General features: G+C 41.3%; 1 protein-coding gene across 1 annotated transcript in view; it reads right to left on the bottom strand.

The window, feature by feature from the left end:
• LOC112944857 overlaps positions 1-14,063 on the bottom strand; it is a 79,459-nt gene that overhangs the window by 56,509 nt on the left and 8,887 nt on the right. The window contains exon 2 of the mRNA XM_026036381.1: positions 11,596-11,631. Coding sequence (XP_025892166.1) covers positions 11,596-11,631 — 36 coding nt within the window. The remainder of the gene's footprint in view (positions 1-11,595; positions 11,632-14,063) is intronic.

The following is a 14,063-nucleotide window of genomic DNA, read 5'->3' as shown; positions in this document are numbered from 1 at the left end:
TAGTCAGGGGTATAGTATGGAAGTCGTGGAAAATGCAAAGTTATAACACTTAATTTTTAACAGAGTATAGTTAGTTTGTTGAAATTTAGTTAAAGGCATAAGAAAAGTTCAACTGCATATATACCTACTCAGAAAAGATATAGTAAGCACACACCCACTAAACAGACTGAAAAGTAACCGAAATACAAATAGAAAAGTGGATAATGAGAAATAATAAACTATTAAGGCAGAATAAGTTAGAGGCTACATGAGTAAATGTAATTCACTGCTAGACAGAGGGCTTGGGGAAAGAGGTGACCTTTTACTGCATGCATTGCTGGTAAAGCAAGCGCAAAAAAGGAAGCTGAATCATCAGTAAAAGGAGGCTGATGAAATTAGCAACTGTAAAACAGCAGAGACACTGAAGGTCTTGTTTCAAAACAAAAATAAACACAATTATGAAGTGAAGAGCGCCTTGTAAATAGCTATTTATAAAGAACTCGTATAGAAATTGGGAGAAACCTGCCTCCAGAAGAGCAAGAAAACTTCAGCTTTTTGCTTTGAAAAGGCATGGGAAAGTGTGGGACAGTCCCAGCAGCTCCTGTTGTACTGAACACAGCAGAGTCGCCGCCGTCTGCCATTCATCTTGCCCAGAATAATGGAGAGAACACAGAAAGACACTCTGTCTAAATCACAGGGCTGAAAACAAAGCCCATTTATAAAGAAGAGAATTTACTAGAGAAGGATAATGAAGATATTTGCACAGTTGCAAAATTACCATATGAAAACACTAGGCATTTGTGGCATAAGAATGTCTGTACTAGTATACATATGATTTCATGAAAGCCATCACTGCTAACTAGTGTTAGTCTTGACATATAAATAAGTGCAGGAAATGAAAAGACAGTAAAAGGCACAGAACAAATTTCTGGAGTGTCCCTGAGACTTCTCACTTATACAGAAATACCCTGTATGTTTTCCATCAAATTGTGATTGCAGAGTAAGATCCTGAACAATAAACCAGGAAGAGACTGACGTTTTAATATATCGATTTATCTGACTTGTGAATTTAGTCACATGGTTAAACCCCAGTGACCATCCTAGAGACTGAGCCTGTGCTCCTCTGTTGCCTTGGGAAATAGATACATTTTCAAAACCAAGGATTTTTTTTTTCTCCACCATCTTCCTTTTCATAAATATCTTGTGTGTCCTTTTCCTTTCTGATTTCTGGACTAGGCTGGAAAAGTATCTATTTATCTACCCAAGATCTGTTTTCCTCCTAAGTTTCTCATTAGACTCCATATCAGCACACACTATTGATAAGAGACTCGGATGCAAGATTTTTGTTGGATTCAACCCATTAAACTTATGAAACTCTTCATGAAAGAAGAATCACATCACATACATGGCAATTCAGGAAACTGTTAATACATTTCCAATTGTTTTTATTTGGAGAGACAAATCTTACCCACTGGCAGTTTCCAGTATGTTGGTTTTTTAATTGCTGGGACAGAGAAAAATATAGCAGTTTAACATCAGCGTGTTTCATCCAGTATAAATGGTACAAGGCCAAACATTAAATTACTTGACCCCAAAGGTCAACAATTCTGTAATCTTTTGGAAATGCTCTTGTTTAATTTGGCTATAGAGTCTTAAAAACAAAAATGCACTGACCTACTTAATATTCCAGCTTGCCAGCCTGGGGTGAGTAAGTGTTGTTATTACTGAGAGATGACAACACCATAGCAGCTCATATTAAAGCAACATGCGTATCCCACAGTATCCCCAAGTTCTGTTTCCAGAAGACACTGTGCAATGGAAGTAGAGTAGGTCCCCAAGCAGTGTCCTCAGTACAGAAGGAGAAGCAGGGATTCAGGTGGTCAACACCTCACAGAAAACGAGACTTCAACATGAAGATCTGGGTCTGTTATATGCAGAATGCTTCGAAAAACAGTGAGAATAACAATGCAGCCATGTCGCTGTATGGAGTGGCAAGAACTCGTTAGAGCAAGTGAGACAGTTCAAGGAAAAGAAGGGAAGCTTTGGGGTACATGGACAAGTACCTGATCCTTGCCTTTTAGCAAACTGTAGAGTTTTTCTTGTTTATTTTAACCTTTAAGTTAAAAAGGACTAAATTTGGAGACCTATTCAGTGTTATAGAATGTCATAATAAAAGTTTTTTGCTCTCAGAAGGAAGTGATGACACTCACATCACATCACATGCTGCTTTCCCACAGATCATGGAGGGCACTGTGGTGATGATGTGCTGCCAACAGACCAGAATTTCCCCCAGAAACAGAGGTGACCACCTGCAAGCAAGAAAATCTGGGTGCTGAGCTTTCTGCCACCAGCAAAACAGAAAATTCCTGTGTGTTTGGGACTGAAATGCATGAACATTGCAGAGGCCTGGTCCATTCCTACAGAACTGCTCGGTCCAGGTATTCAAAGCTTCACTCACGCAATGACAGCAGCGATGATTCTGTCCTTTCAGCACTCACATTTAAGCGCTGAAGGAAATATTCCTGCTATTTTTTGCTGTGGAAAAACTGGCACTACCAACTCCTGTTTATTGAGATGCTACCTCCAGGAATAACTTAGAAGAGAACAAGCAGCTTTTTTCTTTACTAAAGTTTCCATGCTACAGTTTCAATGGTGTGTAAATTCATATGCTGGCTTTACAGTTAATGAAGGGACATGGGATCCATTGTACTTGTGTACTCCAACTCATCCCAGCTTTCAGTTGAGGATCCACCAGTGCAGAACAGAGCTGCTGACTGCTAAACATAATTTCCACAAGGCCATCTTAAAAGCAAGCAAGGAAGAGGTGGTTTGGCCAAGCTCTTCCAGTTGCAGAGCAACCTGGGGCCAGGGCCAAGTACAACAAAAAATGTTTTCCAAGGTGCTGGAAGCCTCTCAGAACCTCATGTTTCCAAGGGAACACCATGACACTGGGAACCATTAGCAGACACTATCTTATTTCAATTACAAATCAGGCTCTAGCTACTGCCTAAGCAGAGCACTGGTGAAGCAGCAAAACAACTGCTCGTACTAAGTGCTCGGAGCTCTTCACAGATGAGGAATAAACTGTGAGGTTGAATAAGAGTGGGTGTCTGGACAGATGTAGAAGGGGAGAACAGGAGATTAGCAACATCCTGGGTAAACGTCGAGCGAGTATCAGTGCAGGGACCATCTGAGATCTTGGAAAGACAGACATCTGGGAGAACTCTTATGGCACAGCAAAGCTGGCCTTAAAAAGAATCGTAGAAGGGCTTCTGCACTGAACTGCCACAAACAACAGTGCAAGTCCTTCAGGAACTGAGGTCTCTCCCATGTATTTACAGCAAGAGATGTCTCCTCTGCTTTTATTTTCACTACATCTAAATCTGCATTAACCAGAGAGTGGTTTTGATTTTTCTCCCCTGGGAAATGAGAAGAATTATTTTTCAATTAAAAAGCAGGCACTGTTTCTAAAAACTTTGGAATTAAACAGGCTCTATTTTTATATCTAATCTAATTTAGAAATGACTCTTTTTTTTTCTGAACTTACTTAACATGAAACAGCTCCTTGATTGCAGAGCAACATTCAGTGATAGAAAAATAAAATGAAATAAAAGAGATACTATTTAATGTTTAAGCACATGAAGTTTAGCAGAGATTTGGTGGAATGTACATTGCTAGAAGTATGCAGATCAAAATCTCATACTTGTGTATCAGATTTACCCACATATTTTTGAGGGAAATTTCACAATGTTACAACATAGGTCCAAATAAATAATTAAAATAATTAAAATAGATAGAAAGCATTCCTCTAAAATGTGCTTAGCTAACCAAAGCATATCTATCTAAAGTTTAAAGGATCTAAGATAATAAAATATATACATATTGTATCCTTAGGTACCTTAAAATAGCTACCTACAATTAAAAAAATGGTAAGGGAAGAAGAGCTCAGCTGGAAAGCACTCCAGGCAAGCGCTGTGCTCCCTGTATCTTGTTGCAGCGCCTAGTGAGCAGCTGAACCAGTCTCAGACTTCCCTGCAAACATTCGCTCCTCTCAGACACCTGTAAAGCACAAATAACCATCTGTAAAGCAAAAATAACCACAGGACACACCTGGCAATTTGGACAATCTCTGAGCAGGGACATTTAGCAGCAAACGTAGAAATGCACTGATATTTAATAAGCAAGGATTCTCCTGTGCTACTGTAATTTGCTACACTTCATTGTGGGGGTTCGAAATACTTCTCAGCCGAGCACAGAAGGTCATGCCGGGCCTTCGCTGTGCTGGATGGCTTGTCCACTGCCGGAGCTCAGGCCGTCGTGCCCAAACTGCAGAGATTCCAAGACTCTTGCATTTCTGAAGCAATGAGCAAAGCAAATCCATGAGCAAATGCCTAGCTGGGGATTGCTCAAATGACGCAGCCTCTTCACAAGTCTTGAATTTTTGCAGTGGAGGGGGGCAGGAAACAGCAGAGGAGGCTAAAACTTTGTACAGTTTTACAGCTTGGCACTGCAATTAATCTCCCCCTTGTATATAACTATTGGCTTGAGAGTTTCCATCAGTGAGATTTATTCCTGAGAAAAAAGAATCCTGGTTTACATCGCAGGATGATGATGGCTTTCAGCATTGTTTCTTTGTGATTTGCCTTGTACTGTAATTACCCTTCTTGGAGAATGCATTTCTAGTACATTGCTTTGATAAAAGACTTTGGAAACTTATCTAAGAAGGTTTATCAGTAAATAAGTCAATGCCGTACTTGTCTGACAAATCTTCTGGCTGACTAAAGGTGGCATGAGGCTCTTCACATTTGGTTCTTTCAAGAGCTTTACTGAACTGAAGCTGACACACAATGGCCTTGCATTAGTTCAGTCCTTATATTTATATCATATGGAAATGTTTTGAGTAAGATGTCTTTAGTCATTGATATAACACTTTTTACATCTACATGGATCATTTTGTAACATGTCAACATTGTCAAATTCACGTCTACATGAAGCCTCAAGATCACCAGCTCAGGAGACCTACTGAGAAAGTAAGCAGATTTCTCAGGACGTTTTTTTGCAGCACCAGCCGCTATTACTTAAGGCCTCGGGAGTGCAAAGAACTCGGACTTGAAATCTGAGCAATAAAATTAAGTTCACCACTCAGGGCATCATCACAATAAGCCCTTCATTAACCAGCACTTCCTGTCAGAGCGTAAAATGGGACACAGGTTTACCAAACAGCTAATCCTGATAATGGAAGCTTTCCAACAAAGCCCTCTTTCCAGGGAGTTGGGACATTTTCACAGTAGTAAGAAGTGAATAGACAAAGTGCTTCAGGAAACTGCCAAATTGCAGCTCATGGAAACAAAGAACTGCAGTCTCTGGAGGGCTGAAGAAAAAGTACAGTAGTGTTTTAAGTTGTTTTTTGTCATCATAGTTACTTTTGTCTTTCTTTTCTTTCATACATTTTTCATGAGTAGTCTATAAAATGATAAAATGTATACACATTTGCCTCTTAACTTTCACTTACTCATATAAACCAGTTTTTGCACTGCCTTACACCATCCTCCATGTGAGCTAGAGGTTTCCTCTCCTTGCCGAGGGCTTGTTCTGGCCACGTGCCACTTCTCTTACTATGCATCCCTAAGCAACTGCAACACCACTGACTGCTATCCAACTCATTTCCTCAGAGTTTTACTTTGCTTTTAACAGACCGACAACTGGACCTTTTCCTTTTAGGGTCTATTTTAAGAAAGCTTTGTTTAATCAGATGCAATTAAGCACTTAAGATCCAAAATATTTTTCCCTTAAAACTTTAAGGGCTATGCATATTCTTCAGATTTGGTTATAAAAGGACAGGATTTGAACATCAAAACATGAAAAATACAGGTTTTGTAAATATCTTTTTGACAGAAGGACAGGGCTAATTTAGCTTATAACATCTAACCTAGTGACCAACTCGACCAGGGCAGAGAGGTCCATATACAAGCACACAAGGTAGGTGCAACCCTCAGACCCTGTTGCCCTTCCCTCCAGCTGGTGAATGAAGCACAAAGACAGCCCAGCACATGTGTTGTACCTCCTCATTAAAAGTGCTACACACTTCAGCATCAAACAGTTCTGGTCACGCTGCTATTATCCTTTATCTTCATTTGTTTCCTGAGAAGGAGTAAGCGCATACTCTGGACTCAGTTAGGAGCTGGCCCTCAGGTTTATGTGGATGATGGGGCAGAGAAAGGGAACTCAAAGACACCAGGTACTGCCCAGCCCTGAAAGTCCCTGAGATGCAATCACACTGATACCTGAGGGCTGAGGTGAGGATGATGATGCTACCGCCAGAGCCAGCCACCAGAGGGCAAGCGGTCCCCGCTCCCAGCACGGCACAGGGCTCCTCTCCTCACCGCCGCTTCACGGTGCCTGGATTTTCCAAACACACCTGAACAAATGAATTTTTGGACAGAGCTAGGAGGCTGCAGTAACAAACTAATGCAAGGAGGACAGAAAGAAAAGAGACATCAAGATTCACGCCCAGTTAGAGTGACCACACCTCAACACACATAGTCTGTTCCCCTTCTAAAAACATTCCTGTGAGGTTCAAGGAATTTCCAACCAGGCCACTTTTACTATTTCTAAACTAAGCCACTCAGTGTGGCAGTGAAAAAGCAGAAGTGAGAACGGATTCAAACTTCAAGATCCACCATCTCTAACCAGTGCACAACTGTTTTTTGTGACTGTTCTGGGAGGTTTGGCCAGGCATCACCACTGAGGAAGCACCAGCTTGTGGCGAAGGCCATTCATGTGGCACTCCATCTAGTGCCCCCCGGGCTGAAGCCATCACCTTGCTGGGTATCTCCTAGCAGGCTCTGCGGGTGTACAGGCTCTTAGCTTTCAGTTTGCTGCTTTCTCCTCCCAGTGAGGAGGACACTGCCATCTCCTCTCAAGGGAGAAGGGCCAGGAGTGTGCTCCAAATGTGGCACCCAACCTGCGGCTTTGGAAGGGCTACACCACAGCATGTAAAGGATAAACATAAACAGGGTCTAAAATATATGATTGTGTTCAGCAGATACTGGCTTATTTCAGCTGAACCTTCTTCCTCGCTGCTGCAGAATGGGGATATTTGTTCTCCTAATCATATCTCTCTGTAAAAAAACAGGTCTAGGGCCTCTGCATCCTCTGCATTATTTACTCGTCTTGAAAGTGTTTTCATCTGGGTGTTGACAATTTAGCCTGGTGTTCAGATATATCTCAGGCTGTGTACTGCACCACAAGTGTTTATTGGACTGTTTGGAAAGCAAGGAGATGCCCTGTTCTCCTTCCACTACAGACACTGTGAATAATTGCACAGATGGGAGCTGCAGCAGACTTGCTACTAGCAAACAAACATGATTCAAAATGTATGCTTTACCACTTCATTTTCTATGAATTCAGAGCAGTTTTTTCTTATTAGAATTTGAAATAATGCACATGGTTTCAAGCACATCCTGTACAGAATCCAAACTCTCAAGAAACATTCCTATAAGCAAGTAATGGTGACAATGACAATTCAAGTACTCCATGTATTTGCCTTTAAAAGCTATATATCCTGCAGAATAGAAATCCTAATTATCCTAATTCTTGAATCTGCACTGAGAGTTCCCACTGGGACCTGGAAGTGGGTATGAAATTATCCAAGTAATTTCAAATATGGCATTCCTCACAGACTCCACTTCTATGACTGCAACAATGTGCTAATTTTAGTTTTATGTCAGAGAGTGCCTGAAGCTGATAATCTGGAGTCACGGGGACAACAAGCTCCACGTAATGAGCCTGCCAGACTCCTGAGCAGCCTGGCTTGCCAGGGGCCTCCACCTAATCCCAAAGCTGGTGAACAGCAGCAGCTCAACTGGCATCGCTGCCCCCAAAGGCTGCGTGGCCTCCATACCTTGCTGATGCTGCAGCTGTGTTTCTTTTAGTCAGCCCCTGAAACAAACGGTTGTCCTGTGCCCACAGCTGTCTCTAGAGTGAGCAGACTCGCTGGTTCAAGATGACACCAAAGAGAAAATCAAACAGTCTGAAAGGTGAAAAGGCTCTTAGCTACAAACAGGCGTACAGTTCCTCGTAAGGATCTGCACAGTCTAAAATACAGGCTAGTACTTCATATCTAGGTTCCTTAAGGGAGTGTTTTACAAAAACCTACTTTATCTTGCCAAACTTCATTCTACAGTCATGAAATCCAAGGCACATTTCATGTGCTGCACAGCAAAAATGCGACTCATGTTCCACACCTGCCAACTATGGAGGTCAGTCCTATCATTATTTTGGCTGCATGACCACACTGAGATGAAAATTTTTGCAAAAATAGTTCATATCTTTAGTCTCTCTCCTTCCATGCTTCCCACCAAGACAGGAACACAAAATGAAAAACATACTTAAAAGAATGCAAGCTTCTCATATTCATTTGCAGTATAATACTTAGGCAGGACATCTTTCTCTCAAGCATGAAATTCTGGTCTTCAACATATATTTTTATAATATTTTTATTTAAATTTCAAGTAGTTACTGTTGTCTCAGAGCCTTGACTATTTTTTTAAACATAAATCTTGACAATAGTTTAATTTGTCCAGTTTTAAAATAAGACATTCCTAGCCAGGAATTTAAACCAGAGAAGACCTTAGGCTTACCTGGTATTAGTTAAGGTCAAGCCAGCCAAATGAACTGCAGTATTGTTAGACAGCTGATGGCAATTTTGAAACCAAATATAACATAAAATTCAAAGTTCCACCTAGTAATGAGATCTAATGAATCTGCATATTTATGATGCAAATTCCATCAGCAAAATATACACGTCATCAGTGGAACTAAAGAATATAAATGTATTCTAAAAACATTAGAAGAGACCACAGTCGAAAGTGTGGGTGTGAGTGGGTTTGCCTTGTTCTATAGAACTGCAGTGCATGTCACACGGTGTTATTCATCTGAGATCTTTTTCTTTCTGCTACTTTAAATGTCATTCTGCAGCTATAAGGCATAATCTGCATAATGAAAATCCAGAAAGAAATATGTGAACGCATTGAGTGGTTAAATACTACTTGTCAAATAGCAGAATTTCTTCAGAGGCTGTTTCAGGTCTCTTTGGAGGTTTTTTGTATAGCATTAAAGCAGCTCACTGCTCTTTAACCTACTGGCTGCACCCCAAAGAGTGCTCTGCTCCCCACTAGCCTATTACACTCCCCAAGCACAACTGCAATAGTAAGGAAAGGGGTTGCAGAAGAGATGCTCAAGTTGCAGCAGAACGACTTGCTGGTGGTGTGAGATGGTTGGTTTCAGGATGCCAACTTACCCTATTCTGTTTGCTGCAATGGCTAGAAACACACTCAGTTCAGTTTTTCCCTCAAGGACTTCTCACTGCAATGATATCAACACAAATGGGATGAAAGAATTCTACCAGCAGAGGAATGGACACAGTGTGCTCTCTGCTAAGATTTCCTTTGTAACACAATGATAACAGTATCTGGCTAAGACATGTCATTACATCTTCCATCTCATCCTCTTGGATATATCTCAGGTATGTTACTTAAAAAACAGCTGAAAAGCTAATTGGATGTAAATGATATCTGTTCCAAGATTATTACTAAATCATACCTTGGGGATCCCCTCTCTTGAACAGCAGCACAGCCTCTTCTCAGATAATAGTCAAAAAATCAATTAATGCCAGTGGGCTGAAAACTGAAACAGAAAAAGCAGCACTGCCACCCAACAGGATGACATATGGAGTCACACTTTCCTCATGCCTGGAATCGCTCTGTTTTAGACCTAATTACAAAGGGAAAACTAGACACTGAGTTATCACTCAGCAAGTCCCAGTTCAGTCCCTCTGCTCATGGGACTGCTCTGCACAGCTGGACAGCCAGAGCACAGGGCAGTTTCTGCTCTTTGGAGAGGGCGTGAGCTTGAGCTGATTGGTTTCAAGGAGGTTAAGCATTGCATTCTCTGCAGCTGCTTTTCTTTCACTCATCTGTCTCTTAGTTGTCTATTCCCCTCCTTTGAGGCCTTTGACTCTGCACTTTTCAGCTATAACCCCTGCTCTAATTGTTAAAGCCAAACTGACAATCCAAGTGATCACAAGTGAAACAACTCTTCTGGTAAAGCTTGTATCAGCCATATAGCTGGCATCTAGTCTGTCACTCAGATCTCCGATTTCTAGATTTGCATGTTTAACTCACCATTCTCCACTACTGCACTGAAGATGAAACACAGCCTTAAGAGGCAAATCTCCATTTAAAAGCAGAGGCCATGTTACAGTTTCTGCTCACAACACTGCAGGAGGGCAGTGTTCTGGGCAAGTAGAAGACTGGCCTCCCCCTCTAATGCCAGAGAGCAGGGCCTGAGTGCGCACTGCATGCGGGCATCCTCCGAGCACAGCAAGCAGCACCCTGGGGTTTGTCCCGGGCTTCTATTCCAATGGACAACTTCCCTGTCCATTTACTCAGGAGTGACCTGGAATATGAAGCCATCATTCTCCCTTCTGTGCCAGGACAAATCAGCGACAGCTGTGTGAAAAATGTAAGGGTGTTTCTTCACTGACAGGATGCAAAGTTCACATAGCCAATACGATCCTGCTAATAGCTGAAGTCAAATACGACAGACACTTCAAAGGTCACAACTTAATTGTCATTAGAGATGTCCCAGACATGAAATGGTATGAACAAGCACTCAGCAGCAGGGATGTTATTTTCTTTCCAAAGTCTCTTTTGGTATCCGAGAAAAGAACTATCCAGATCTTGAAATGAATCATTTCCATTCCAAGTACTTTGTCCTCACAAGAGCCTGGTATTGGGGACAGTGGATGGATGCTAAAGGGAAAAGACTGAAAAATGACTGTCACGCAGGGGAAGTCACCTGCCAAGACCCTGCCTGGCTCTGAGCAAGCAGCGGGCTCTGCTGCATGCTGATCCGCTAGTGCTGGCACAGCTGCGCTCCGGGAGGCCAGCGGTCCTGCCAGCCGCTTGTGTGAGCACAAAGGAGGCCTGAGCAAAAGGCAAATTGGAAATGGCTGGTTTTAGAGGAGAAGCACCATTCAGGCCCTCAGCAGAAGAGGGAAAAAAAAAACATTAAAAGTATGGCCACAGTACTGGCAAGTACAAATCAAAGTTCTGCTAGCTTCTGTTGTTACAGTGTTTTAGAAACTGCAATCCCAGATTAATCCTAATAAATTTGAAGGCTACCACTTGCAAATATCACTGATTGTTGAAGTTGCTGCAGGTTGCTCTTCCCTGACACTCCTAGGGAACAAAGTCCTTTCGCAAGCATCTGCACTCGCAGGTTCTGTGCAGTGTCACACGCAGGGTGGGTTACATATTGCAGTTGGAGAGTGTATGCTCACAGCTAGACCGCTCTGCACACACTTAGTGCCCTCAAAGTGGCACTGCCGTGTGTTAGTACTCCAGCATCCTGTTTAAGCACTCTACCTCTCCTGTTTAAGCACTCTATCCCTCCCACAGTGCCCCCTTTACGGAGGATGATCTTAGAAGATTAATATAATTTCTCTATAAACAGATAGATATTAACTTTATGATTACAGGCATTGCTGTAGACACACACACAGCCATTTACTGCTGAGGAAATTAGCCATTAGTGACTAAAAGGTTATCCTACCTTTTCAGAAGCAGAGAGTCTTTTCTCACAGGCTTTCTGTGGAAAGAGAAATTTTGACAATCAGGGAAAAGAGATCTGGAAACTGTACTCTTAAAAAAATAATAAGAAGAAAAGAAGTAAGCTGCAGTTCCTGCCTCGTGTAATTCATCTGATTTCAGTGGGGCTGTCCCAGGGATAGATTCGTCCCTCTCTCGTTGCCAAAAAGAGAACAACAGGAGCCAGCCAAAGGCATCTGCTTTTACATTTCCTCAGTGAATCTGTTCATTCTACTCTCATGATAGAAAAGCTGTAAACAAAGGCTCTTCATGAAGCTGCATTGTGCTATCCATAATTACACTGTATGTGCTTCATCAGCATACATGCTCCAGGGCACACTGCAAAGGCTTTTTACATATTCGGACTTCTCTCTAAGAGGGCGGGTTAAATTAAGAGGGAGAAAAACTAGCAGTTAAAACAGAAAAGGAAAATCTAATGGTTACTTACAGAAGTGTTCAGGATAAGAGGGAGGAGAGGAGGCTTTATAGACAGACACCACAGAAAAGACTATTGAAATCTCTGTCTAGCAGTACCCCAGTTAGCCTGTCTGCTTTAACCATTTCACTCACCCCTTCTCTTCAAGATTGCAAGCCTTCTGAAACAAATTCTGTTTATGCACTACTGCCACACGAAAACCTCAAGCTGAATTTTTCTAACATACAAATTCATTTTGGAAGCTCTCTGAGGCAGAATTTCTGGCCTTGCCAAAAAAAACTGTGGATTTATTCCTAATATTTCTATTTAAAAGACTTTTTCATTCATCTCCCAGGCACCTTTTTTATGAGCTTGCTGTTCACAGATAGGACAGAAAAGTCCAGCAAAGGACATGAACAGAAATTACCATATCAGAAAACTCCAGCCAAGCCCTGGTAATTCCATGCTAACTCAGGAAAGCCGGATGCTTGCTTAGCTCAAGTTTCAAAGTTTGCAAAACAGGTGTAACAAAGAAGAAAGGATACCTATAGTAATAAAATATTACTTTTTGCAGCAAAACAAAGGATTCACATTTTTAAAAAATTAGTTTTGGCTAATTAAACTAGAAGCAATGCTTAAGAGCAGCACTAACATGCCCCCTTGGAAAGTAGTTCACTCTATCCTATACCTGTCAGCAGAGTAGGTTTATCCTGAACAAAACTGCCATGGAAAATTGTATCACAAGACCTATACGTTGCTTCAGCAACTTCAAAGTTCAGAAATATGAATGTTTCTGTTGTGACTGTCCTGCTGAAATGGAACTTAATTTAATTTGGGACAAGAATACAACACTCACTAGTTCCCTGCATTACTAAGATGCTCCAAATTTACTCCTGACCTCCTAAATCAGTGAGAAATACAGCAGGCTTCATTTTAAGCTTTAAGCAAAAGCATCAGTCTGGGCAGGTCTGAGTTCTGGACAGAAATGAAGACTGAAATATAAAGCTCTATGCAGCCAAAAATGCTGTGTTTCCAGTGGCTTAGAACCAAGCCATCCTGATTGCACCCAAATCCATATATCTTTCCAGACTTGCTTGAAACCGGAGACTACTGCTTCTGGAGGGTCACAAAGTTTACTGAACTTGCTCTGAACTTTGCATTGGAAATATAAACAAAACTTCCAAGCTGAAGGTTTTGCTTTAGACATTTTGCCCTCTCTCATGCTGATGTCTTGTAGAAAAATAATGGCATGATCCCATCTCCCTTTTCTCATATACAGTTTCACCGATTTCCATATGTCTAAAGACTTCTCCCACCTCACCAGTTTCTCGGAAGCTATGATCTTTAAGACAAAGAAGATATCTAACTACAGAAATACTTTTGACAAAATCTTTTTGTCAAAAAAAGATTGCATTTTACAATATTTCTTGTAAGAGTATTTCTGAGTATTGTAAAAAGAGTATACTTTTTACAAAGTATTTTACAGAAATACTTTTGACAAAATCTTGCACAGTTGTGCAAAATCTTTTCACTCACAGGAATAAAATCCCTCCATCCCGAAGTGCCTACTTTAATGCACATTCTTAAAGGTTTTCCAAAATCAATTGAAAAGTTACTTTCTATTAGGAGATGTTTTTCATAAAATAATATAGGAGAACTTTGAAAACTGACCATGGTCCCATCAGTGTCAGCAATTAGAAGCTTAGATTCACAGATTCCTATGGATGCCTTTATTTATTAGTCTGTTATATACAACATTCTTTGCAATTCACTGCATTGTTACCGCAGCCTTGAATCTTTCCAGTAGCAAGAGCCCTACTGGTTAACCAGCTGAATTCATGTTCTTCTTGAGAAGCTGTGTCCATCTCAAATCCCCTCCTAAAGTCACTAAAAATCTCTTTCTCACCATGAACACTGCAGACTCCAGGAGCCTGAAGACAAATTACACATCTGTTTGGAAAGATGAGAGGAAATGATGGTAAATCACCTGTCACTATTTGCAACTCCTGAAGCTCCAT

This window comes from Nothoprocta perdicaria, unplaced genomic scaffold, assembly GCF_003342845.1.
Source record: "Nothoprocta perdicaria isolate Ctin4 unplaced genomic scaffold, notPer1 scaffold_177, whole genome shotgun sequence".
Classification (NCBI taxonomy): Eukaryota; Metazoa; Chordata; class Aves; order Tinamiformes; family Tinamidae; genus Nothoprocta; species Nothoprocta perdicaria.
This window is presented reverse-complemented; position numbering and strand designations above follow the sequence as displayed.